Source organism: Sylvia atricapilla, chromosome W, assembly GCF_009819655.1.
Source record: "Sylvia atricapilla isolate bSylAtr1 chromosome W, bSylAtr1.pri, whole genome shotgun sequence".
In the NCBI taxonomy this organism is placed as follows: domain Eukaryota; kingdom Metazoa; phylum Chordata; class Aves; order Passeriformes; family Sylviidae; genus Sylvia; species Sylvia atricapilla.
The window spans coordinates 1056258-1082438 of NC_089173.1; the positions used below are offsets into that span (position 1 = coordinate 1056258).

At 45.0% G+C, this 26181-nt stretch overlaps 1 protein-coding gene across 1 annotated transcript in view; it reads right to left on the reverse strand.

Annotated features, from left to right (window-relative positions):
- Positions 1-2605: 2605 nt before the first annotated feature.
- The window catches only part of LOC136373391 (heparan-sulfate 6-O-sulfotransferase 2-like), a 179154-nt gene continuing 155578 nt past the window's right edge, over positions 2606-26181 (reverse strand). Inside the window, 1 exon segment of the mRNA XM_066338299.1 lies at positions 2606-3311. Within this exon segment, the coding sequence (XP_066194396.1) occupies positions 2606-3311 (706 nt within the window).

Below are 26181 nucleotides of genomic sequence, written 5' to 3' on the forward strand. Positions count from 1 at the left end.
CCCCAGAAGGGATACAGTGGGATGCAATGGAAGTCAGTGGCTAGGCAGCATCCTCCAGAGTCAACACAGAGGGTGGGTACCTCATAAAAGATAAAAAAATAAATAATATGCATACACACACATATATGTACACACAGAGAAATAATTCCTTAATGCTGCAGACCACTAACAATCATATTTAAAATCACCAGAAACCACAGCTTGTGTTTCTGAGGGATGCTCAGAAAAGAAGTTGAAACCTCTGCAGTAACTCCTGAACCAGACAAAAGCCCAAAGTGGCTTTGCCCTTGAAAGCTGTAGTTTAAATAAAATTCAGAAAAGCTGTGACTTCAAATTCACATACTTGCTGCTAACTGCTATTTCACTCATGTTGGAATTACCATCTACTCTCAACTGTGCAGCTCTCAACACATTGTCAGAAAAAGAAATAATCACATGAAAATCAGAAGTCTGTAGTTAAATTTTATTTATCAGTTCTATTGTTAAATGACACAATCAAAGTGGATTGGACTGTAAATCTACACAGTAAGACAGCATCTATGGTGGAAATCAGTAGAATTTTATATGGTTATGACAAAATGGTATCCTTATATTCGTACATCCCCTATATACAATAAACAATATACACAAAGAAAATGCAACTAGTCTCTGAAAATCATGCACACCATAGCATAAAAACAAGATGCACCTCCTGCAACAGGCCTCCAGCTCACCCACAGTTAAGTCCTGTTTACAGCAGTGCCTTTCAGTTTCAAGAGTGAATTATTTTCCCCCGTGAAAACCAAAATACAACCGAGGCATCATATTGGCAACTGCAGTTCTCATTTAAAAAAAAATAAATTGCTGTACATGAAGTTATTCTTTTCTTGAAGCTGCTAATGCAGGGTATTGGTTTGCTGCTGCTTTGCTCTCCTCTTGCCCTTGGCAGGGTTGCTGCCCCCAGGCTGCCACACAACATCAGATGTAAAACTACTTCCAGGTAACTTAGGAGTGGTGGAGGCATAAGATGTTTTTTAAGCCTTCTGCCTCATTTTCTGTCCCCCTGCCTTCATGGTGTATAGAGTATTACAGGTGAAAGGCAAGAGTGCAAGTGAGCCTTGTAAACATTGTGTCCCTGGGGCCACAGAGGCCCCTTCCCAGGTGTCTCCACTCAGTGCCAAGCTAGAGAGCACTGCAGGACAAATGTTCTGAACTTGCTGGCCCAAGCCTTGCAGAGGTTTATATTTTTCTGCATAGAGATTTATAGGAGCCCCTGGCACCACGTGCCCTGTTTGCTTTCCCTGTGGGTCTGGGGGAGGCTGGAGGGCTGGGGGTGATCCTGCTCCAGCTCCGGTTCTGCATCCCGAGCCTCAGCAAAAGCCTGCTCAGGAGCAAGCTGCTGCACCCCATGCACCACACATCCTTCTCTTCCTGTGTAACTATGGCTATGGAAAAACAGGCTTCTGTCATTTTCAGTCCTCATCTGTCATTGCTATGAAAGGCTCAATAGCATAGGAAAAAGAAAAAGAAGCCCTGTTCTTATCGGATGTAGCAAAGATTTACTGGAAGTAAATCCTAATTCAAGTGTAAATCTACTTCCATTGAGCAATTCTCTTAATAATATTGCTGGGATTAGAGAGTTTTGTGACTTTTTAAAGACACTACACAAATATCGGCAACATCATTTCATCTAGTTTATACCACCAATTATTAAGGAATGATAAATTCAGCATTATGTATTCTAATGGATAAGAAAGACTTAAAATGAGACACTCTCACAGGATTATAATTTGGAGAAAGCTTTATGAAACAAACATGACAATGTGCTGTAACTTTTCCAGAATGGTTAAAATCATAGTTCTGAAAAATTCTGGAAACAGTGTCTATAATGTTGGCATTGAGTTCAGAAAAATATGTATGTCTTTTTTTTTTTTTCTTTCTTTTTTTAAATATGAGATACACCAAGCTTAAAACTCTAAACAGCAGTAGGTAGAAAAAAAATTAAAATTTTAAATATTTATATAACTAGAGAAATTGCTTCTATTAATTTTAAAAGCCAATATTATACATAAAACTAGGTGATAATTTTTCCAGCTCTTTATTGTTCCCTTCATCTTCCACTCATTAACTTGGTAAATATCATAAGCAGTTGGTGCTCTTGAAAACACATTATTGAAATAAAATTAAGATAAAGTCAAAGGAAAAGGCTTTGTTCATATACTGTATTGTGAGAGTATGCTAAATGCTTGTTATTAGGAAATGAGTTTGCTTCCCAGATAGATTTCAGCCAAGCATCATAAACATTTTCCAGCATCCTGTTTTGTACTCATAACTAATTTAAGGATTCTTTTCTTTCACTTCTTTTAAATAAATGTCCAAGCAAACATTTCTGATGATCTGAGATGCCTCCTATATCTCATAAATAATCCAACAAACCAAAAAAGGACAATTTAATTCAATGCTAAGATTAAGTGTTCCATGTACAGTACAACATTTACTGCAAAGGCAACTGCAAAGGCAACATTTTGACCTCTTTTTGCTTCAGACCCTTGAGAAGCATCACTTGTCATCTCCAGTTTGCAGGTTGGGTTGGGATCTGCTGCTTTTCCGCACCTGGCAGGGGCCCCTACCATCGCTGCCACTGCTCCACATTCCCTGTGTAGTCAGTGCTGGAGTTGTTCTTCCCCTGCTCCCTCAGGTGTGTCTGCTTCGCCCGCAGGATCTTCTGCTGCTCCTGGCGTTTCCGCCGTGCCGCCTGGTGCTCCTTCTGCCACACGTACTGGTACCGCTGCAAAAACAGGTCTTTTGCATAATCGTACAATTCCACGTCTAAAAAATTGAGGGCCTCGATACGCTGCTGAGTCTGCTTGTCTATCTCCACACTGGAAGCCCTTGTGCTATTGTACTGTGTGAATGGCGAAATGAAGTTCATGTTGAAAGTCTTCTCAAAGAGATACTGAGTCATGTGTTGGAACTCGGTCAGGCCAAAGAAAGCCATCCGCTTCAGGTTCTCCTTGGCACTGTCCAGCAGAACCTTATTTCTCTGCTTCTCAGGCATGACTGACAGGTTGTAGCATCCCACCAGGCTGAGGTCAGAGAGCATGCGGACATGGCGGTTGTTGGCCAGGTTGTAGGGGCAATCCATGAACTCCTGCAAGGAACAGCCCAACCAGTCATCCCCCGTGTAGCAGCTGGGCAGCTCCTTGGTGGTCGGGGACCGGTCGTCGCAGACGTGCAGGGACTTCTTCCATGTTGCTCCTCGCTGGACATTGCACCATTCGCTCAGGTATCGGGACACGGGGTCAAGCAGGATGGTGATGTAGTAGAAATTCCTGCCAAGGGGAGAGGAAAACAGAGCATTTAGTCCCAGCACAGAGCGCATTAATGCTCCAAATCAATACAAACAGGGAGATGCACTTAAGAGGCTTTCAGAAGCCCTGCTGCAGAGGCTCCTCTGCGAGTTCACCTCCACAATGTGAAGGACAGCTGAACAAATCCTCGAGGGGAATGCGAAGGGCTGTATCTACCTGCACACACACAGAGCTGTCTCTGTTTAACAGGTGTTGTCTCTACAGAGGCCAAGGGAACCCAAGACTTCCCTCTCTGCTGGGCTGTCCATGTGGCAACAGGCTCCTGCTGGTGCTCCAAACCTTGGGAGAATACTTCAAGTATCTCCCAGGATGTAAGCCACAACCCAAGCAGGACAGAGGTAGCTCTGGCTCTTTTAATTTCCTTGTACAACAGAGCTGCACTGACAGGTTTCCACAGACAGCAAAGAGCTGCCCATGCTACGTTCCCTGATGAGCAGTTGTGGGTCTCAGCTGCATGAGCCCCAGAGCAGCATAACACCTCTGAGGAAGGCATTTCCTACATGACCTTTCCTTTCGCAGGCCAGATAAACGAGATGTGCCCAGAAGCTCCAAACCACTTCCACCCTAACAAGAACCTTGGCAAAGCCTATGTAGATCCTATTTTATTCTCCTGCCTTCATCTGATACAGGACTGAAATGAGAGAGATAAGTGACTAACAAGAAATTAAAGGCTGCATTACAGCATTTTGTAAGAGAAAACATTTTCAAGGGAGGTGCTGGCTTTGGTTTGAAGCAACAGGATAGTAGCACACATGGGGGACATGCTGCCACAGGGAATCCATCAGGCCACCAGCTGGAAAAGCTGCAAGTTCAACCACAGTACTTGCCCAGAGTTTACTCTGGGTTGCACATTAATATTCACCATCAAACACCATGCTGTCCACCATCACCTCAGCTCTTTGAACCTCCACTAACACGAGCATGGCCTCACATGGATGATGCTGGAGGAACACCTTATGTGGTGGTTTAGCATGAATGTGAAAAGTTTTTATTTCCTAAGGAAGTTCTAGCATGGATTGTGATTGACAGCTTGGCTGATGAATGGGAGTGTTTCTACATCTCTGGAAACACAGTCTTAAATCACAAGTTCCGAAGTGACTTGGCCCTTTCCTTTTCCAGCCGGTGAGAAGGTAACATCACTCGTGAGTCGCGGTTCGGGCCTGCCAGGCCTCGGGGGGAGGGGGGGGGGGCCTCTTCCTGTGGGACAGTTGGTGAGGCTGGCTGTGTCCCCTCTGTCCCCTCCTGGCTCCTCCAATGGGGAGAGAAGGAGGAGGACTGCAGACCAGCAGTTTGGCCCTGCTCCAGGACCATGGTAGCTGTGCTCTGGGCCTTGGTTGCTGGAGCCACTGGTCCGAAGGAGGAGAGACTTTTTAAGAACTTTTCTCCGGAGCTCCAGGGAGCTGATCCAAATTTGAGTCACTTTAGATCTGACCAGGGTGGAGGAGGTTTCATCCATCAGCATTCCTGAGCATGCGCTCTCTCTCTTCCACTTCCTCCCCCCACCATCACCTGTGGCCTTGAAGTTCCAGGAGTCAGCTGGAGAGGAAAAAACTCTGTGCAAAGACTTTAACACTTTTCCTTCCTTCATGGAAGACAGAGTGATTTGAAATGTAGAGAGACAGCTTTGAGACAAAGTCAGTGAAAGAACTGAGAAAGACTATTGGAAGATGGGATGGAGGAAGTGGACATTTCTGACTGGACTTCTCTAGATGTGAATTATGGGGAAATGGACTGTTTTTGTAATATCCTAATGCTGCTTGGGGGAATGCAAGTTCTAGCCAAAGGGTCGTGTGTATTGATATGCATGGGTTTTAATTGAGAATTTTGAATAGAATATGTCCCTGGCTCCTGGGAAAGAACAAGGAGATCTCTGTTTCTTTTGAGATAAAGGCGAATTTAGAGATGGAAGAGAACCCCTGTTTTGTACTAGAAAAGCATTCTTAAAACGATACCCCAAACATGTAGAAGCCCATAAACAGCGTGGAAAACTGTTATATGGGTGAGACTGCACAGAATCTGCAGAAATTCTGGGCGGTTGCAGATCTGTGGCCTTGAAAGCCACCAGAACTTTTTCTTGTGGCGTGTTCTCCATAACCCTAGAGAGGCTCCTCTCCCAAGGTGATGTAGGATTGTGTTTAAATGGTGGCAACTGACTGAAAATCATAGTTTTCTCTCTGTGAGGAGTGGGAAAGTGAACAGTTGGGTGGGGGGGAAGGTGTTTGAATGTCTCAGAATGTCTCTTTTTTTTTTTCTTTTTCTTTATTGTATATTAATAAAATCTATCTCTTTTTACCTTTAAGTTGTGCCTGTTTTGCCTTTTTCTCACAAAGTCCTATCTCCCAGTTGATAAATGAAATTTGGCGAATGTGAAACCACAACAGGATACCAGCCATCTGTTTAAGCAAATTAAATTAAAGTAGCTCAATCAACACATTGTCCTGCCAGGAAAGGCCACTGCTCCAGGAGGAGGACACCAAGGAGTGTGTGCCCAAGAGCCCTGAGCCTCCGGGTTGAGATTGCCATGTCCTTGGTGCTATGTAAGGAGGAGAAGGACATTAATTTGCTTTCTCAAGTGACATTGCGACTGGCCACCTTGAAGTCAAACTTTTGTTCCCTGTCGCTTCCTTTGGCAGAAAAGCCACTAGATGTCAATGTTTTACAGAAAAATGTCTTAGAATGAACTAAAAGGTCAATCACAAGCACAAAAAGGATCCAACTGCACAGGGAAAGAAAACCTGGAGAGTCACCATTCCTCTTCCTATTTAGAGCATCCACACTCATAAATAATTAAGTAGAAAGTACAATAAATGTGCAAAGCCAAATAAAGCCAATGAGTCCAGTACAGTATCAGTGGCTGGAAACAACAGCACTCAACGCTTGGAGCTGGGACACCACAATCAGCACCACCCCCATCCTCATGCTCACCTGGGGTGGTGCTGCTGCCACCCACCTGCTCAGAAGGATTTGGCCACAGATCACGCAGGCAAAGCAAGCCAAAATCCCCACCACGATCCCAAGGAAGGTCCTTTGCCACAGAAGTGCCATTCAATGATTTCATTGTGAGAGTTGGAGGTAGGAGGGAGCAAGAATAAAGCTCACTTTCATGAGTGAGGCGCAGCTGCTAACCTCACACTGTCCCTTGCAGAGATGGAAAGAGTTTTGCTATGTCTTATCTCAGTAAGCCTCTGGTAGCATTGGAGAACCCAACCTGGCAAAAAGGAAGGACTTTCCATGAGCACCACCTCAACCAGCCGCTCTAGTGAGCAGGAGCTGTCCCTGATTATGCTTGTGCCTCAGGCTCCTTTGATGCAGCAGCAACACAGCCTTGTCAGGATCCCCAACACGGGGAAACAGAGCATCTCTGGGACAAACCCAAGCCCCTTCTTTACCTTCTGCCAGGACTCCTGAGCCTTGGATGTAGTTTATTGGGACACTGCACTAAAACAATGACTCAACCATATAGCACTAACCTCTACATTAACTATAGCAACTAACATACAGCAACAAATCTCTGATGACCAAGGAGGCAAAAGCAAAGCCCTGCTTACACTAGAGCCCCTTGTACAAGCTGGCTCATGAGCAGTTCCGCTCAGGGGAGAAGGGTGCAGGCACAGGGGTGCTACCAGCTGAAGAAGGCCAACCAGACTGTATGCTCTAAGGTCATCACAGGAATTGATGGGGAGTTAATGCCAGAAGGGAAACAAATCCTGAGCCAAGATTGATATAGTGAGCATTTTATAGTTCAAACTCTTCAGCCACTCTCCCTTTGTGCTCTTTGGTCACAGCCGGTGACAAAGTGTCTCCCTTGGCTGCTGTTGTAAAAACAAAAGAAGGAATAAAAACTCATGTATTGATGGAAGAGGCTGTGTTGTAACAGATCACCATCAGCTTGGGTTGCCTCATCTGGGCAGGTATCTCCATCTATGCCTGCCAGGGAAACGCTGCAGTCGAGGGAGACCAGGGGGGATGAGGCTGAGTAAAGATGCTCACTGGACTCTGCAGTGAGCATGGAGGTGTCTGGGCTTCCCCAGCACCCCGAGCTCAGGATTCCAGGCAGGGATACTCATCAGATGCCCCAGGCAGGGCCCATATCCTCTCTTGCCTGAGCACAGCTCACTGAAACAGGCTCACAGCTGTAACTTATTCCACCTTGTTATTTCCCAGATGAATCCTGCTTTCAATAAATGACAAGAGATATCTTTGAGAGAGATACTTTATCAGTTGCTGGGCCAATCTCATTTTATGCATTTCTCTCCTTCTTAAGGCTGCCTATTAAAATTCTACCTAAAGAGACACTGACCCTTTTGGGAACATCAGCTTTTGCCCCAAGCCTCTCCTCCAAATTAGGAATCATGGCAGCTCCAGGAAAGCAGCCATGCTGCTCTGCGTTCATCTGAACTGAGCTTCAGAAAGTCACAATAGCTTTAATGCATCCTCAAGTCAGAGCCGTGCCAGAGATGAACTCGGCCATCAGCACTTTGAGCTTCATTCTGCTGCAACTGAGGAAGACTTAAAACTTTGTGATTATTTTTATCTTTGTACATAACAGCTTGTTCTTTCTGCCGTCTTACCAAGGGGGGAATTGAGCTCCTGCCAGTTCCTTGAAGCATGTGCTTCAGAGCCCAAAACAACATGTTTACAGGTAGAGCTCCAACTACTGTGAATCATCCCTCCAACTTAGAGCTGCACTCACCAGAAACATGACTTTTCTGATGAAGTTGTGTGGCCATGAAGCAGAGAAAGGGAGCTTGAGGGCAACTAACAAAGTAGGTTGACCCTGGAGGCATCAGAAATGTGGGATAATGTGACAGTGACTTGCTCCTGGTATTTCCCTGAGCACTGGTATTCCTTGAGGAATGCAGGGACTGAACAGTCCCACAATGTTGTTTGCTTGCCATGCTGCATCTGCTTGCTCTGAATGACAGTCCTGTGGTCACACAGTCCATTCCTGCCAGCCCTTTCCCCACCTCTGTCAAACACAGGGGCAGAATGAGATTCCCTTTTTTTCAATCTAATCATTTTTTTTAAGAATCTTTGCATCAAACAGAAGTTGCAACATTAAAAAAAATTAAAGTAAAAAAAATTTGAAGTCCAAGTAAGGAACTATGAAACCCCAGTAAATGACAACACTGAGTAAAGCCAGAGACTTCAGAGTCTGGAGAAGCTGCCAGGGAAGGGATATGCAGGTACCCACACCACGGTGCTCAGGGGGCTCATTGTGTGCAAAACTAAAGAGTTGAGGAGGGGGTGACTCTAATTATGCATCAAAATGGGTCAGAATCTCCCAAAGTCAGAGCACATCTCATCCCAACCCCACTGCCCCACTGTTTAATTGCCTGTTGAGGTCGAGAGAGGCTGGAGGTCAGATGCTGGCAGCTGCCATGGCTTCAGCCTGGAAACCTGAGCCTGGCTTGCTGTCCTGGGTTGTGGTATAGGATGTATTCTATCACCATCTTCAGTTAATGGCCCATCAATGCCTTGTGCATGACTCATAGATAACTCCCTCCGGGAGTTATCTCTCTTTAATGGGCCATCAAGGACCTCCTTTATGACTCATCATCCCATTGTGAGATGCTCTGCCCACGGGGAGGAGCCAAGCATTCTCACCTGGATATAAGCAGAGATTTGGGACAGTACAAGCAGCCCTTACTCACTGGATCTCTAGAGGACTGTAGCTACCAGACCTTTCTACGGGATCAGTGCTTCAGGAAGACCACCACACCTGGACTGCTTCCATCACCCTGATCAGGTTGACTCTGTCAGTGGGTGGTTGTTTTTTTTTTTTTTTTTTTTTTTTTTTTTTTTTTTTTTTTTTTTTTTGTATTATTGCATTTATTTTATTTCATTTTATTTCCTTTTCTTCTCATTAAATTGTATTTCTGACTTGGAGCCTCTCACTCGGTTTGCTTTCAAACCACAACACTTGCTGAAACTGAGGTAAGGACTGGAGAGGGGAGCTGAAAGCTGAACATCCACTCACCATTACATCCATTAGTGAGTTAGTAGGTGAGGGACTGAGTGATCTTTTCCCATTTCTGCTGAGAAATGAGGCTGTAGCAAGAAGGGCTTTGTAGGTTACTGAGGGTGAAAAACCTACAGCCTTTGCACAGGGAGCACTGCGGCCCCAGAAACATCCCCATCTCCCCCATAGGCTGTTCCCAGAGGCAAACTAACCCAGGAAAACACAGCTTCAGCACAGGGCAAAAGAAGCAGAGCTATGATTTCCAAGGAAAGTACTAGGGCAGTCCCATTCACCATGCAAAAGTAAGACTATACTTTAAGCTGGCTCAAACACACCCGTTTGTATCTAGGTCAAGCTCAGCCAGATGGCAAGCCTGACTAGGACGATTGGAGTCACAGATGGGGCTTGTGCAGTGAATGGGAGGCAATTTTATACAAGTGTCTTAATCTCTTTGTGGAGATGAGGGAGGCAAGGAAATTTTTTATGTTTATGCAAAGGATTAAGGATGAAGCTACTGAAAAAAGAAAAATAATCATAAGGTTGGCACTTCAGCACCAAAAACAATGCATAATCACCAGAGCCAGCAAGCAGCACAAGGACATCCATGTCCTTCTCCCCTCCACACAAACTGCTCATGCTGCCGAATAAAAATCTAGAGAGCTCGCTTATAAAAGAGTACCCACATACTCATTCTTTTAAAAGTTGAGCAATTTGGGTTTTTTTTGAGATGGCAACTTGTTTTAGCTCTTCTGACCACAGGAAGATGCTCCTACGCTGTGGCCTTGCACACAGATCTGAGATTCCTTCTCCTCCACTGCTCCCCAGCAATGAAGTGAAACTGTGTTGCAGGCAGTCTCCTGCACTTGTCCCTCACCCCACGCCACTCGGAAAACATCTCTGCTCAGGATTATCTGACAGCAAAGTCACAGAAAATGATGGAAGGTCAGGAATGCGAACAGTGCGAGTCTCACATTCCTTGTTCTTCTCTCCTTCTGAGAGAAACCCTCCCCATGGGCTCCAAAGCTGCTGATGAATTTTAATCTCTGGCAGAAGGTCTCTGTTGGGGGTTAAGTTTGTTCCTTTTTACTCTAAAGAATTTTTCCCCATAAGTTACCAAGAAAACTAAGTGTCAGATACTTAAGACTATTTAACAAAAAACAAAGGGGTGGTCAAAGCTTGGAGGGAGAGAACGTGAGTTTTGAGGCAGGTAAAGGACAGAGCTTGAGGCAGTTGAGTGCTCTGTTTATTTAGCGTTCAGAGAGAGAGAACAGCTGGGTTGCTGCTCGCTGCTAGAAGAGTTCACTGTCTCTGGAGGGGTCCAGTCCTGGAAAATCTACCATCATCTGCTCGCTCTGGAATTCTGAGCTTCTCTGCCTCCCTGCGGGAGCTGGGCCAGCCCTGTCCCACCATCACAGTTTCGTCGGCACTGCTCCTCTTGATACAGCGTGACCCCGCATCCCCCTGCCCTGCTGGGAGACCCTGCCCCTGCCTGCCGAGACATCCTGCCATCCCAGCTACCAGCCCAGGACTTTTCCACTGTTCCAGCTTAGTGCTCTGGGGATCCTACAAAGGCACCGAGACCAAACTGTGCTGAGTTTTTGTGAAGCAAAGCCCTCAAGGTTCTTGGTACTGTTTTTGTTATTAATGCTGTAGTTGTTGTTTTTGTTTGCTTTATTATACATACTAGTAAAGAACTGCTATTTCTATTTCCAAAATATTTTGCCTAAAAGCTTTTTAACTGCAAATTTATAATTGGAAAAAAAGGGAGTGGGGTGGGGTTGTGGTGGTTTACATTCTCCATTCCAAGAGAAACTCCATCTTTCCCTGGCAGATACCTGTCTTCCCAAACCAAGACAGTCTCCCAGCCGATCTTTCATGGCCACCACATCTCTCTGAGAAGTCAAACTCAATTATGCCATGCCAGGTGCTGAGTGCTTTGCTCCCAGAAGTTGAGGTTAATTCCTATCAAGAGTGGCCCACTGAGAATTTGATTTGTTAATACCACAAATTGTTCCTCCAAAAGAAATACCGCCGCTGCCTAATTTGTTGGAGTCAGGCATCGGTTTGGAGATCACTCAGAGAGAGGCAAAGCATTCATTTAATAGTGTGACTCATCCTGATTCTTAACAAAATCTGTCACCTAGGGACACAATCAGAAGGACAGGAGTGAGCATTCTGATGAGAGCCTCTCCTGCCTCAACCACCTCTGCTTGGAACCTCCCCCCAAAACAAGAATGCCTCTACCCTGCCAAGAGCTTCTCCTGCAGCATAACTCAGAGATGAGGCCAAAATATTTGGCAAACTTACTGAGGCAGCACTGGGAATCAAATGTTTGCATCCACTCCAGATTGGTCCCAGATGCTTCCCAGCAATGATGTGGATGGCAATGGCAGCAGTGGAGATGCATTCATTGCCCATGGGCTTCCCACAGTGCTGCTCTTCTCCAAGGCCTCCCAGCCCCACAGACAGCATCAACAAACCCCATATTGAAGTGGGAGAAGAGCAGGGGGGGCTGTCGAGTTCCCTGTGAACTGCAGAGAGAAGATCTCATGCCCAGAATTCTATGTCAGGACCTCCCCTGTCACTGTCACAGCTCTTGCAAGGAGGCGACCATGGAGTAGGGGTATTGGAACAGGACTGCTCCCCTTCTCTCCTCTCCTCAAAGACCTCAGTGCAGCTCCTGCCTAGCTGGACCCTGAATTGGCTACTACTTGTTCCTACGAGACCTCTCTTTATTCAGTCATTTAAATGAAACTAAACTTCCAGGTCCACCTCATCCAAAATTCAAAGTACAGTAAAATCTAGATGAACAAATCCCTTCTTCATTAAAGAAGTGATGGATAAGGATTATGGGGAGGGAGAGAAGGAGGAACAAACACCCCTTTCCTCTGCAGCAGCCTGCAAGACTACCTGGACTATACTCCTTTACTCTGGGTCTCAAAGTGGCAGAAGCAAATAATGCATTAGCTCTGAAAAAGGGCCTGGAAGGAAAGGAGCTAAGTATTTCAGGACTGCGAATTAAAGCCATTAGCAAATGCAAATTTACATTTCCTCTAAGTAATCATTATGTTATCACTTCTATCAGCACCCAATGAATCACAGAGATGTTTTGTCTAGAAACACTAATGGTGGGGGTAGGAAGCCAGCAGCCTACCCTCAGCAACAGCAGCAGGAGAGAAATGCCAGAGGAACCCATAAAAAAGAGCTGGATTTTTCAAGAACAGCAATTACACCAACCCATCATTGCCCGTGAAATTACCAAATACAGAAGATCTGCAGAAAAAACCTGTTTCAGGCACAGAGGAAGGCAGTGATTTAGCAGGTCAAGGTACACATTAATATATGTGCAGGCATGGCATATGCAAACAGAGATAATGAAAAGAAGGCTTTAAGTAAGTAAAAAATATGCAGCCTCGCACATGCACATGCTCCCGGCTACCCTCATGCACAAAATAATTGTCCACAGTGTTGCCTGTGGAGGGGAGAGTGGCCCTGCAGATCTTCCAGAGTTGTACTAATTTCATAATTGCCTGTATTATTAGGATCTCTGCAGGATACCCCTTCTCACAACCAATTCAGCAAGAATAGTGGCCTTTTAGTTGGTTTTTTTTTTCAGTAGTGCATAAAAAAAGAAGCAAGTTTCTGTTTTCAGACTCAGCAAACAGAAGAATGACTCAGCTGCTGGTGCCAGTCCCCAGTCCTCTGCATCCACCCTGGAGTGTGGCATGACAAAGGGTGGCACCGCTGGGCAGAGGGGCCCAGACCCATCCCACCCACCTGACCTGGGTAAAGGACTAAACTGCCCTTTGGAAACACCCAGTTTCCATCACAGCCTATCTAGAGCAGTAAAGCTTCCCACCTCATGAGCTTAGTTATATGACAGAGGCATCAGGAGGAGGGCAGAAGTGGTGCTGAGCCCTCAGGCTGGACATGGGAGGTAAAACCCAAGGAAAGGAGAGAGAAGGTGACAGGAGGATCAGTGTGTGCTATGCTTCTGTCATGCTGGATGACAAGCTGCACTACAGGTGACACTGAATTTGGGAGGTCTTGGCAGCATGCAAGTCCTTGGCTTTGGAAAGTTCCTTTGTTGCCTAGGGCAATTATCCCTTAATAAAGAGGAGGCAGAGCTCAATTTTGCTCTTAATACACACTAAGAAAACTCAAGGTCTGAGCGATGTCTTTTAAAAACATTGAGCTCTGACACCCACAGAGTGCCAGGAGGACCTTCCCACTCCCAGTGTGAGGAGCTGTCCCTGTCCCCTGGAGCTCCTGGAGTCACATCACACACATCTTCCAGATGTAGTACAGCATGGCCCTGATCACAGAGCTCTTAAGGATTCATAAAAAAGCATGGCAGATATCCCAAAGCAAAAAGGAGGCCACTGCAACAGAGCTGGTGAATAACCACAGGATGCTGCTATAAATCAGATCTTTACAACAGTATTTACCCCATCTAAATTCCACTGCAGGAATTAGTTTCAACATGTAACTGATATTTCTGCGGTGGCAAAGATCGAGGTTTGCAAAGCCTACACTCCATAAGCAGTGGTTTACAGAGATGGGATAGTGGCAGTTTTTCATTTTCCAGAGTCCACTCACCCTTCCAAGAATCTTAATGCCTCATTGATTCATAATACAGTACATAGATATTTCATTTTTTTCTTGCACACAGTGATATATTATGGAGGCAATCTATTTTGCCACTGAAAAGTTTGATTAGTAGAGAAATTTGGAGTTTTGACATTCAGGAAATTACAGTCATCTGTGAAACGTGATTGATATACCAAGGCTAACATTTTCATTGCACTTATGGAACCAGGATAACTATGCTAAAATATTTATTATATTCTAAAAAAAATATACCAACTTCTTGTTTATAAAAAGCATATATTTAGCAATAAAAATGCTTTATCCTTATATCCATATATATTTTACCTATGTCTTAAATGTGTAAAGCCAAATACTCTCTGAACAGATGAAAATACTTTTAATAATCTAATAAAACCAATATTTCAGATAGGCTCTGTGTGTGCATGCAGAGGGCATGAGCTGACACGTGGCTGCACAGAGCTGCACAAAAGCAGAGAAATGAGATATGGGCTGCCACAGCGAACCTGCCCAAGGTCCCCCAGGGCTGTGGACACTCATCCTGCCAGCCACCAGCTGATCTCCACAGGAAGCAGGAGATCACTGAACCCTGTGTGCTTCATTTGCAAGTTCTGTGGCTGATACAATCCAGGAGGAAGCGGGTGTGGAGGGCTCCGGTCTCAGCTTGGCATGCACACTTGTCTTCTTTATGAACGCATCAATGTATATTTAGAAGTTATGATTTATCCCATATCCTGAGCACTCATTGCAAATTCGTAATTGCTGCCTGAACACCCCTCCCAACTCGTTTGTATATGAGAGTAGCTACTACTGAACATCCCTGCCTCAGCATGGGAGAAACCTCGGAGCTCTCAAGAAAAAGATCATACGATCAGCCTTAAGAGCTCTGCATCTCCAGCAATGGGAAATTAACTCCAGAGAAGTATTTTTAAAATCATTTGTACCTATATCCGAGCTCAATCAATTCTCTTCAATAATACATAAAAGGAGGAGGTTTGGCTCACACAAAAGAACGTAATTCTTTCACAAGCCATTTGCAGATAATCTTCCGTACACCAGCTAATACATCTCATGATAGGTTACACAAAAGTGCTTTTAAAAACTAAACGAAGGATATAGAGCACATAAAAAAGGCACATTAGTGCAACTTATATTTTGCTTATCATAACTATTGTACATACAGAAATCCAAGGAAAATTCTTCCCAGTCTTTCTAAAATTTTGTCAAAAGCAAGCATCTATTGAAAACATCTTTGCAATGAATTAATGAACTGATACTAATATAATTTTCAGCCTGCTGCCGAAAGAGGGATAGAGGAACGGACAGTGTATTTACAGCTGCAACTTCTACAGTTTTAATTTCAGCTCTCATTGATTCCATTGCGCACCATGAGACTTTATAATGAAGAAATCTGTATCAATTGAAAATACCAAGTGTGCTCTTGCCCTACTAGGGCACTACTGTAATATCAAGCAATGGAAGGGGATTCTCATTTAATTGAGTTGGAAATGAAGCATATATAAGCTAAGAAAACTTAATCAGTACAATAATATTAAAATGGGACACTCAAACAAACTATACTGATTAAGCCACTTGCAAACATTTCTGTAATCATCACTGAGACCTGTGGCATTAATGATTTAAACTCACTTTTCTACTCCAGGGAACAAAACTGCAATTTCATAGCAGACAATTAGAATACTTTAAGCCCTCTCTCACACACTACAATACAGGCTCCTGGCAGAGGCACAGGGCCTCATTCTGCAAGGATACATCTTGAGCTCTGACGTACAAGGTCTGCATGGATGCTGGGATGTTTGATTTAAGATGGGAGACAGCCCTGAAAGTACCTAGCTGGCTGGGAAGTGTTTCTGAGGTACTGGCTGTGGTTTCTCCACAGACTTCATCTTTAATCCTGACTTGTTACTGATGGCACACTCCAATGCACCGCAACACTCTGAGCTCCAAATGGCTCCCAGCAGACCAGGATTTTAAAACTTGTATTCACACACAGTTGACATAATTGGATTTAAAATTTTCATGAAACATCAGAGTGCATTTCTAGTAAAACTCCATGGATACATTTGTTGTGTCAAAGCTCAGCTGAGAGGGTGTCCTGGGGTGACTATGATGCCTCTGTATCCCCAATCATCTGTTCTGTGTGTGCTGTAGGTTGTGTTCTGTGCCTTTAAGAGTGGTTCTGAGGGTGAGCAGGGAAGAAGACGGGGGCAGTTTGTTTCTGAAAAGTGTTCACTCCTCCACATTCCTGCTTTTTTTTTTCTTCTTCCTCGGGATGGTGTTTGTCAGATACTTGGACAGTGACCAGGGAGAGTTTTTTTTTCCTTTTAGTTAGTTTAGCTAGCTGAGGCAAAGAAGCTTCCTGGACTGTTTTTTTTTTCCTTTTTCTTGGGACTGCTTAAGTCTGCTCTGGACTGAAAACTCAGAGAAGGACTGGGATCCAGCATCTGTGGCCCACTGGGGCCTGGACCTCGGCATTTTCCAGCACCAGAGAGACTGAGATTGATAAAAGACTGGGAGAGAGCTGAGCTAACTCTTGGCAAGAACTTTCTCAGTTTTGCCATCTCTCTTTGGAGCAGCAAGAGGTTTTCCTGTTTAATTTTTTTCATTCCTCATGCTCGTGGGCATTTTGTTTGTTAAATAAATAGTTTTTTCCACTTTTCTCTGAGGAAATTCTTTTTCCTGTGCTGGCTGGGGGTGGGGCCGTTTGGGTTTGCTCCCCAGAGGAACTCCATTCAGAGATTTCCTCCCAAATTTGACCTAAACCAGGACAGAGGGGTTTTACATCAGCTAAGCAAGCAAGACTAAGTAAACATTACAGGATGGGCAGAACATCTTGTTTCCCACACCTGCTAGTTCCACCCCAAACATTTAGTAAATGTATATCTTAGTCTGAATCAGTGAGGAAAATGCCCTTAGAATGCCATGTTAATGGAAAATGTCACTTTAGCCTCTCATACAACCCTGAACAAACCCAGGGACGTGTTCATTTTGTTGTGTCCAGAAGCACTATCCGCACAGTCCAAGCTCTTGGTGTGCCTGGAAACTGGAGACTGAGCTTGCAAAACCTCATCAGATGCTTTCTTAGCAGTCAGTAACAGCACATTCAGCACTGATATCAGCTCAGACACATTGCATTTTTCTGGATTTCAGATGCCCCTCATATTTTTAATTAATTTGTAGTGTTAAGACTTTCAAAATCCTACTTGTAGACAGTCAAAAGCAAATTCAATTTTTCCATCTTTTCAGTGCCATGAAGCAAACCCCAGCCAAAGGGGCAGCTGAACTGAGGTCACCACAGAGAGGCAACAACCTGAGCTGGGCAACAAGAGGAGTCCAGCTCCCCTCTGTGCTAGCTGAAGGACTGGCACTGCTATGTGTTATAAATTGGCCAGGAGACCTGCTCCTTTGAAAAGCCTTTATTAGTCAGCTCTTTCAAGGGGGAACTCGAGGGGTCGCCTGCGCCGTTGCCGCTCCTGTCGTTGTTCTCGCTCCTGTCGCCGTGCTCGTTCCGGCCACTGCTGAGGAGGTGTCAGACAAATCTGCTGCTCTCGCTGCAGAGTCGGGAGTTCCTGCCTCGCGGGAATCCCCAGGAACTCAATTGGGCTCGTGTGGTCTAGGGGCGCCACTTCTTCCCAGTCTCTTTGTGGTTATGGCGAGGTGGCAGAAGCAGAATTCAGTCCTTAGGTAGCTGAGGGTTTTCTCGGTGTTGTAGTGTCTCCCTTTTATCTGGATTTTGTGCTGGGTCGCGGCTTTTGGGTCCGTTTGCCGGCAACTGCACTTCAGTTTTGGAGCGGTGCATCATGGAAGTCCTTGGATTTTCCTATTAGGCGGGGCCGGCAGTTCGAGGAGCCGGCGTGAATGGTGACAGTCTAGCCCGACGGAAGGGGAGGGAACCCGGGGTTTTAGAGGGGGTATACAACTTGGAATAAGATTTTTGAGGGTACAAACTTTGGTACAAACAGCATAATTTTCTTAACAGACAGGTTACAACTGGCATAACATTTGAAACAGTACAACTTTTTTAACAAATGACAGACTGTGTAAGAAAATGGAAATCTCTTACATTTTATTCATTTCACTATGCAAAAAAGCACCCAGTTCCACTGCCCATGAACAATGCTACTTGCTTCACTTTTTGCTCTGACTCTCTCACTGTGGGGGTATCACAAGCTTGGGTCAAGATCTGACCTTTCTTTGAGCAGCTTCTCACTGCAGTTCTTGAGCCCTGAGCTCCCAGCCCTCATCACCCACAGCCAAACAAGCAGGCAGCACTTTGAACCCTCAGCTGGGAAGCCTTGCTTAGGCTAGCTGAGAAACCCTTAAAACCAAGCTGATTTCAGCTGAAGCCAAAGATAACCTACCCCTGCCAGAAAGGATATGATAGACCTGGTATGATAAACCTAAAGCAAAATAAACCACATGACATGTAGGGTTATTCACTAAGGTCACAGCTCCTTCCAAAAGGATCTGCCATTGCTCCCACTCCCCTAACCTTGTCCTGAAAATATGAAAGAAAAAAAGGAAAAAAAAAAAAAAAGGCAAGAAGCAAAACTTTTTTATGAGCAGCAAGAGATGGTTCAAAACAGTTTCATTCCTATCTGTGAGTATCTCTTGAAAGATTTTCAGAAGACAGTTCTACTCCTCCATGGATTATTCTGGCTAAAAATGTGTGTGAGATTTTAATTATCAAGTACAAATGTTACTGCAAGTAAGCAATGAAACAGATGGTGTCCTGAATTTTACAGTACAGCCACATTTTCCAGCTCAAATTTACAGTTCACCAATCATCAGCTTTAAGTTCTGTCTCTACTGCATGTCCCCTACCCATCTGAAACATCACAATCCTCCAGTGCTGAGAGCACAGCTTTGGGAAAGTTGGGAAATTTTTGGAAATTCAACCCAAGCTGTCCTCCTCCAAGCAAATGTTTCCAATGAGGAAACAAAGTGGAGCACTGTAGAGTCCCTTCGGCCACTCAGTGTGATGCCCGGGGTCTGGCCTTGGCAGGACAGACTCTGGCTACCCCTCCTGCCTGAGGGGATACTTCCAATGTGCTCTGTACACAATGGTTTGGTCGGTTCTGCTCCCCCTCAATGACCTTGGCCTTGTGGTTCCTTCCCCCTCGGTGTGTCTCCATTGGCTTCAGGTCAATGCCCTTATCTGACCTTTGCCCCGCCCCCCAGGCCCTCTACTTAAGGAGAGACAGAGGTGGGGTTCTCTCTCACCTCTTGCCCTCTCTCTCTTCACCTTCTCTGGCTCAAGGTGGAGGGAGGGGGAAATAAAATGGACTCTCGTGCTTAACAAAGAGACTTGTCTTGTCTGTTTCCCTGCTGGCAGCTGTAACCTCCGTGGACATGATGAACACTGTTGCCACACGATGCAACAGAGCACAACTCTGTACCATCCCAAAAGCATGGCAGGTAAGAAGTGGGAGAGCACTGAGGAACTGCCCTACTCAAGGGAGCAAAGAGGTGATCCTGATACCTCAATCTCCATGAAGGACCTGATTTGTTTATCTCTTCCTCAATGAACTCCACTCATATCAGTTATAAGTCTTGAGATTCCCTTCTCTACCCATCTGGTGTACTCAGCAGACCCCTCAGAGGGTGCCCCCAAGGGGAAGGGACAGGATGGAATGAGTGTCCCTTCAGGATCCACCACTGCCAAGTCCCACATCACCAGGGAACAACAGAGTAGCAAAGCCAGAAGTTTTTCCATTAATTGTTGGTCTACCATCTTTGCAAAAAACCCTCAATGCTTAAGATCAGATTTGCAGTTTCACATGTTTATTTTCCCTCTCTTACAAAACATCAAATATAATTCAAGACACAGGAGCCACACATGTGGATGAGGACAAGGAGGACCTGGGGATACTCATCTGCTGGATTGACAGCACCATGGCAAATGTGGTCCTTGCTTTGAGGAGCTTTATTATCCAGTTCAGACAACACGCTAGGAGAGAGTGTGAGTCCAGTGACTCCTGGGGAACAGATGAACCAGCATCCCCAGATTCAAGCAGCAAACACAGAGTTTTCAGCTGTCCCTCTTAGCTGTGTGTGGCCAGGCTGAGGAGCACATGATGCCCTCATTGAACAGGCTTTTGATTTAGCAGGCTGTGACCAAACTGAATCCTGGAAAACTTCCCTGATACTCCACTCCATTCATCTCCACTAAAGGGGAGCTGCTGCTGGGGCTTATGGCATCAGTGCTGCAATTATGACAAGGAAATATTTTCTGGGAAGGTGTCCCAGAAAGTAATACACTGAACATTTCCTCTCACCATTTGCAGTACTGAGCAATAACTCCTCTCACTGTCAGCATCAGCTTTGAGCCAGGTCTTCAAGGTAGGGCACTCCTCCTGTCATGCCCCTGTGCTGGCACAGGGCTGGGACCACCAGCTCTGCTCTCACCATTCAGCTTGTGCAGACATCCCTGGGACGTGGAAGTACTCCTGCAAGGATCAGACAAAGGGAGATGCTACACAGGCCAAGGCATGGATCTTTTGGACTCCAGACTTTTTCCATTTTGCTTTGAAATGGAGCAGAGCTTTGGAGGTGGAAAGGCCAACACCAGCTTTGCAGACAGGCAGAGATGCTCAGTCACAAAAGCACTTGCAACATGGGCTCTGCCTCTTGCATGCAGGTTTGTCACTTAATCCAGCACCACGCTGGCATCCAAGGGTGAAGATGGTAAGATCTGTGGTGTTCCTCTAAGCCCACCTGGGAACCTCTTCCTAAAGGGAACCAAACAGGGCGCTCATAGATCGAAAGGGATCCGAGGACTGAGCTTGTCTTGGATCACAGCTGCTTTAACAAAACTTTCCAATGAACTCCTGAACACCCAGGGAAACACGCCTGGGTATTTTGTCCCCAGGGACAGAAGCCAAAGCAGTGTCCAGTGCCCCTAGTGCCGGGGTACACAGCCTGATTTGCGGCAGATCGATGCTTCTGCAGTTGAACTCAGAAAACAGGTGCTCCAGAGCATGATGAAGTGCATGGCAGCGGCTCAGGCTCTGCTCTCGGTCACACTGGCAGCTGGATTGCTGTAATAAATAAACCTGAAAATCGACTGTCTGAGCAGCAACAGCTTCTGCCTATGTCTCCATCCCTGGAGGGGTTAATCTAGAATAATTTAATTTATTCCCAAATTGTAGGCAGCAGTGTCTTTCCCCATTTAGCAGATTAAGAAATGGTGCTCTATTAAATTTATCTGAACAATTAATTCCCTCAAAATTACACTGGGTTTTGAACTGAGGTTGATATACTCCATTGTATCTGCAGGCTAAGCAATCCACTGAAGGGCCAGATTAAAGCACAGATAAACACCACCTGAGTAGGCTCTTCTGGCAAAGCATCGATGCAGGGATGGGGACAAGAGCAGCAGGTGCAAAAGGGCTCCCAGCAGTGGTAATCTGGACCAGGGCTCAGGCACAACAGCAGCATCTTCAGCTGCATCTCCCCCATCCTGTCATTAAAACAGTAGCACCCCCATAACTCATTTCAACATACTGTGACTTAGGCTCCTCTTCACATTATTTTAAACAAAATGACACTTTCTCTAGACACTTAAATGCATCCTGGTCTCATCACATCAACACAGGAAGCATATTTTTTTTGTTTATGTGAAAGGTGATATTGGATGCATCATACATTGAAGTTGTTTGCTGGCTTCCTCTCTTGACATAAGTAAGAGGAACGAAAGTCAGAGAAGACAGATTTTAAAGATGTATGCATATGCATGATCATTTTCTAACCTAGAACATTATTAAATTCTTTCATATATTCATGTGAGAACTGCAAAAGATTATGAAAGTAGAGATGCTATCACTCATACTTTTCAGGGCAAGGATTAGGGAGCTTTTCTTCTTAATAAAAGCTATATATTTAAATACTATCTGTTTGGCCAAGCCCTAGTTAGTACTGGACAAGAGAGGTACAGCTCACATCCCTGCTTTGCAGAATAAACCTGTCTGCAGGTCCAGTCCAAACACAGGGCAAGACTGAGCAAGAGATGTCACACAGTTGTCAGAGCTTTGACCTTTTTATGGCTACTTTATGGCCTTTAAATTTCTTCAGTTCCACAGGTCTAGCACCCTCTACCAAAAATACACCCCACATGGCCCATCCAGCTTCTTCCCAGCTGATCCCCACCAAACCCTGCCTGAGCCATGTGACCCAAAGGCGTTGCAGAAATATTCTAGTTTGCAAGTGATGCTAAATTCATCTAAACAGCTTTATTTATGAGTGCTGTTACATCCCACTTCTTGGGGAGACAGATCAGCCACTAGAATTGCCTTTTCCAGCCTGCTGAAACTGTAACTCTGCATCAATATCACACAATTATTTTAAAACAACTATTTAGATAGCTCTATTGTAATGGATATGTACACCAATTACAGTGCCACAGAACTTGCATAGCAGAATTTTTTATCATGCTTCTTAAAGAATAATAATTTAAAGCAAGTTGTAACTGTACTAAGATTTAGTCTTATGTTTTCATCACTGCTTTATATTCTCATAAATATCCAACATTCCCAAATACATAGGAATCTGAGATGGTATTCTGCTGCTCTGATCTTTTCAGCCTTCTGATGTTTGCATTTTTGTAGTGGAGTTTCTCACAGACTTTTAGGTAAACAAAAAATGATGTTTTGAAAGCTGTGCATTCCTTTCTGGAAGAAGGACAATTGATGAACTTCTGGTTTGACCAGTGGGGTCAAAGAGGTGTCAACCTCATCCTTCAATCTCTGGTCATTGTCCAGGGTCTATGTAAATCCAAGGGAGAAACAAACCACCTCTCTTTTTGCTCTTACAACCTGACTGCGTGAGTGCTGTTCTTTCTGGTCCATCTAGCGACAGTATTCAAGAAAAAAAAATGCAACCAATATATCTTCCATTTATGGAATTGAATATAAGATCATCTTCAAAGTGCTGCATTTACTGACTGATTTTGAATACATAAAATATATAGCCATTGCAAATTCACCTTTCATTGCAAAGCTTTGTTCTTGTAGTGACATAACTTATTGCCAGATTAGAGCCCCAAGTACAGCTGGGTCATTTTTGTGTTCTCCATTCCCACAAACACAACTGGGAGAGACAGGTCGTGCTCTCTATCAAAGTTGTGCTTACCACACAGCAATATTGCAACATGTCCCATTAGATTTATGTCTGCTGAGACTGTGAGCACAGACTTGGCTGCAGGCACCTCCTAATGGAATTACATAACTGGAGACATGTCATCTAAATCTGAATAAATTGGATTCCCTTGTCATGCACTATTAAATCGGAACAGGAAGAGCACTTCATGCTGTTATCTATACTAAACCAACAGTGACAAATCAAGAGTCACTAATATTTTGATAATGTGATGTTCTGTTGCAGGAGTGAAGACAGGGTGAGCAACTCCAGACTGAGTCCTAAGGCCTGTGGGCCCCTTGGGTCCACAGGGCCTGTTGGCCTCTATGACACAGGAAAAATTCCCAGTTGTGGTGCAGTAAAAATTCCCTTCTGACATTAAGGTGTTCAGGGCAATAATGAGGTGTAATATGCAGAATTGTAGCTCTGATACTTTAACTACCTTAAGACCAAGACGGTTTACATACTTTGTGTGACCTGTAATGTCAAATAAGTTGTGAATGTATAAAAGTCACTGCTGTAAACAATAAAGGAGAGAGCGACATGATAACCACATTGGTTTCAGACGTGTCGTCTGCTCTGTCCAGCCTCCTATTAATTAGGGCCCTTTGTTACAATGTTTATTAAAAATGAAGGAAAAAAAAAAGGTAAAAGCTTCATGTAAGGCATGTCAAACTCATGTTGCATGGAAAAATGAGCTCATCCGAGCTTGATTTCAGACTGGGAATTATGTTAATGTTTTATGATGGTTGCGATGTTAAGAAGATGTAACTACAGAACCACGTGAGGCTGTTTGCTTGTAGCAGCCAGGAAAGTGCATACAAGGTGTCCTGGTTTGGAATAAATTAGGGAAGAACCTCCAAAAGGAGTCCCCTAAACCAAAACCTCCACCACCCCTTCCCCCCCCCAGCCCTGGGTTCGAGAAGGAAAATACCTTGGAGGAAAAGTGGAAAACCCGGTTTATTGACAAAAAAACACTCCCCAACACCGAATAGTGGGAAAAGATGGGTTACTGAGATGATGAGGAGGGTGCGATGCATCTGTTGCAAGCCCTGGGACTTCTCCAACTTGTCAGGTCAGGGCAGGTCCGGAGCCGGTTCAAACCATGGGCGGGGGAAAGAAAGAAGGAGGGGAAAAAAAAAAACAACAGAAGCAGCGGGGGGAAAAAAACCAGCGGCAGGGGCAGCCAGAGAGCAAAGCAAAGCAAAGCGAAGCAAAGGCAAAGGCAGTCAAGCTAGCAAAGAAAAGCCAAAGCAGGAAAGAAGCCGACAGCTGCGGCAAAAGCGAAAGCAAAAAAACCCAAAAAACTGCAGGCACCCGCCCAAGAGGGAGGGGGCAGCTGCCAGACATAACAATGTATCCAAGATATGGGATGGATATATAGGATAGGAGGCAGGTCAACCCAAAACATTCCACCCCTTATCCCATATATCCATCCAACTAAAACTTTCATCTCACTTACTCAGACCTTTGACACTTACACATTTCCGTCCGTCTTACTTGCTCAGACCTTTGACACTTATACGTTTCCTTCTGTTTCATGTCTAACTGATCTAACACGCAGACAATGGTAGTAACATTCAGCACATATCAATCTTACCCCATATTCAGATCTCCCTGAGGTACACATCGTATTGTTCCATCTTTCTGCATTATCCACCATGTACAACCCGGTCCGCGAGCAGAGACAACTCCATGGATGGGTTTGCCTGTACTCGAGTCAGGGTTGATCCCTACTGTCTTTCCCAACAAACCTCTAACATGGGCCACTGGGACTTTATCTCCATCTACTACATTAAGGTGCTGGGACTGAGCAGGACCCGCTCGGTTGGTGGAACCTTGAGTGTTAACTAACCAGGTGGCTTTTGCTAAATGCTGCTCCCAATTTTTTAAGGACTCTCCACCCAATGCTTTCAGGGTGGTTTTTAAAAGCCCATTGTACCTCTCCACTTTACCTGCGGCTGGTGCATGGTAGGGGATATGATATACCGATTCAATGCCATGTTCCCTAGCCCAGGTTTTAATAAGATTATTTTTAAAATGAGTCCCATTGTCTTACTCAATTCTCTCGGGAGTGCCGTGCCTCCAAAGGACCTGCTTTTCGAGGCCCAGGATGGTGTTGCAGGCTGTAGCATGAGACACAGGGTAGGTTTCCAACCATCCTGTGGTGGCTTCTACCATGGTCAGCACATGATGCTTGCCTTGGCGGGTTTGAGGCAGTGTGATGTAATCAATCTGCCAGGCCTCCCCATACTTGTACTTAGACCACCGCCCTCCGTACCAGAGAGGCTTCATCCGCTTGGCTTGCTTAATGGCAGCGCATATTTCACAGTCACTGATAACTTGAGAAATGCTGTCCATGGTTAAATCCACCCCTCGGTCTCGTGCCCACTTATAGGTGGCATCTCTACCTTGGTGACCTGAGGCATCATGGGCCCATCGTGCTAGAAATAACTCTCCCTTGTGCTCCCAGTCAAGATCTATCTTCAACTCCCCTATCTTTGCAGCTTGATCTACCCGCTGATTATTTTGCTGCTCCTCATTAGCTCTACTCTTGGGGACATGGGCATCTACATGGCGAATCTTCACAGGTAGGGTTTCTAACCGGGCAGCGATATCTTTCCACTCTTCAGCAGCCCAAATTGGTTTTCCTCTACGCTACCAGTTTGCCTCTTTCCATTTCTTCAGCCATCCCCACAGAGCATTGGCTACCATCCAAGAATCAGTGTATAGATAGAGCCTTGGCCACTTCTCTCTCTTTGCAATATCTAGGGCCAGTTGAATTGATTTAAGTTCAGCAAATTGACTGGATCCACCCTCTCCTTCAACGACCCCTACGACCTGTCGTGTGGGGCTCCATACAGCTGCCTTCCACCTCCGACCCATCCCTATGACACGGCAGGAACCGTCGGTGAATAAAGCGTGACATATTTCCTCTGCTGGCAACTGATTGTATGGCGAAGCTTCCTCAACCTGGGTCACTGGTTCTTGTTCTTCATCTGCAACACTGAAACTTTCACCTTCGGGCCAGTTTGTAATTACTTCCAAAATTCCAGGGCGATTCAATTTCCCAACTTGAGCGCGTTGTACAATGAGGGCAATCCA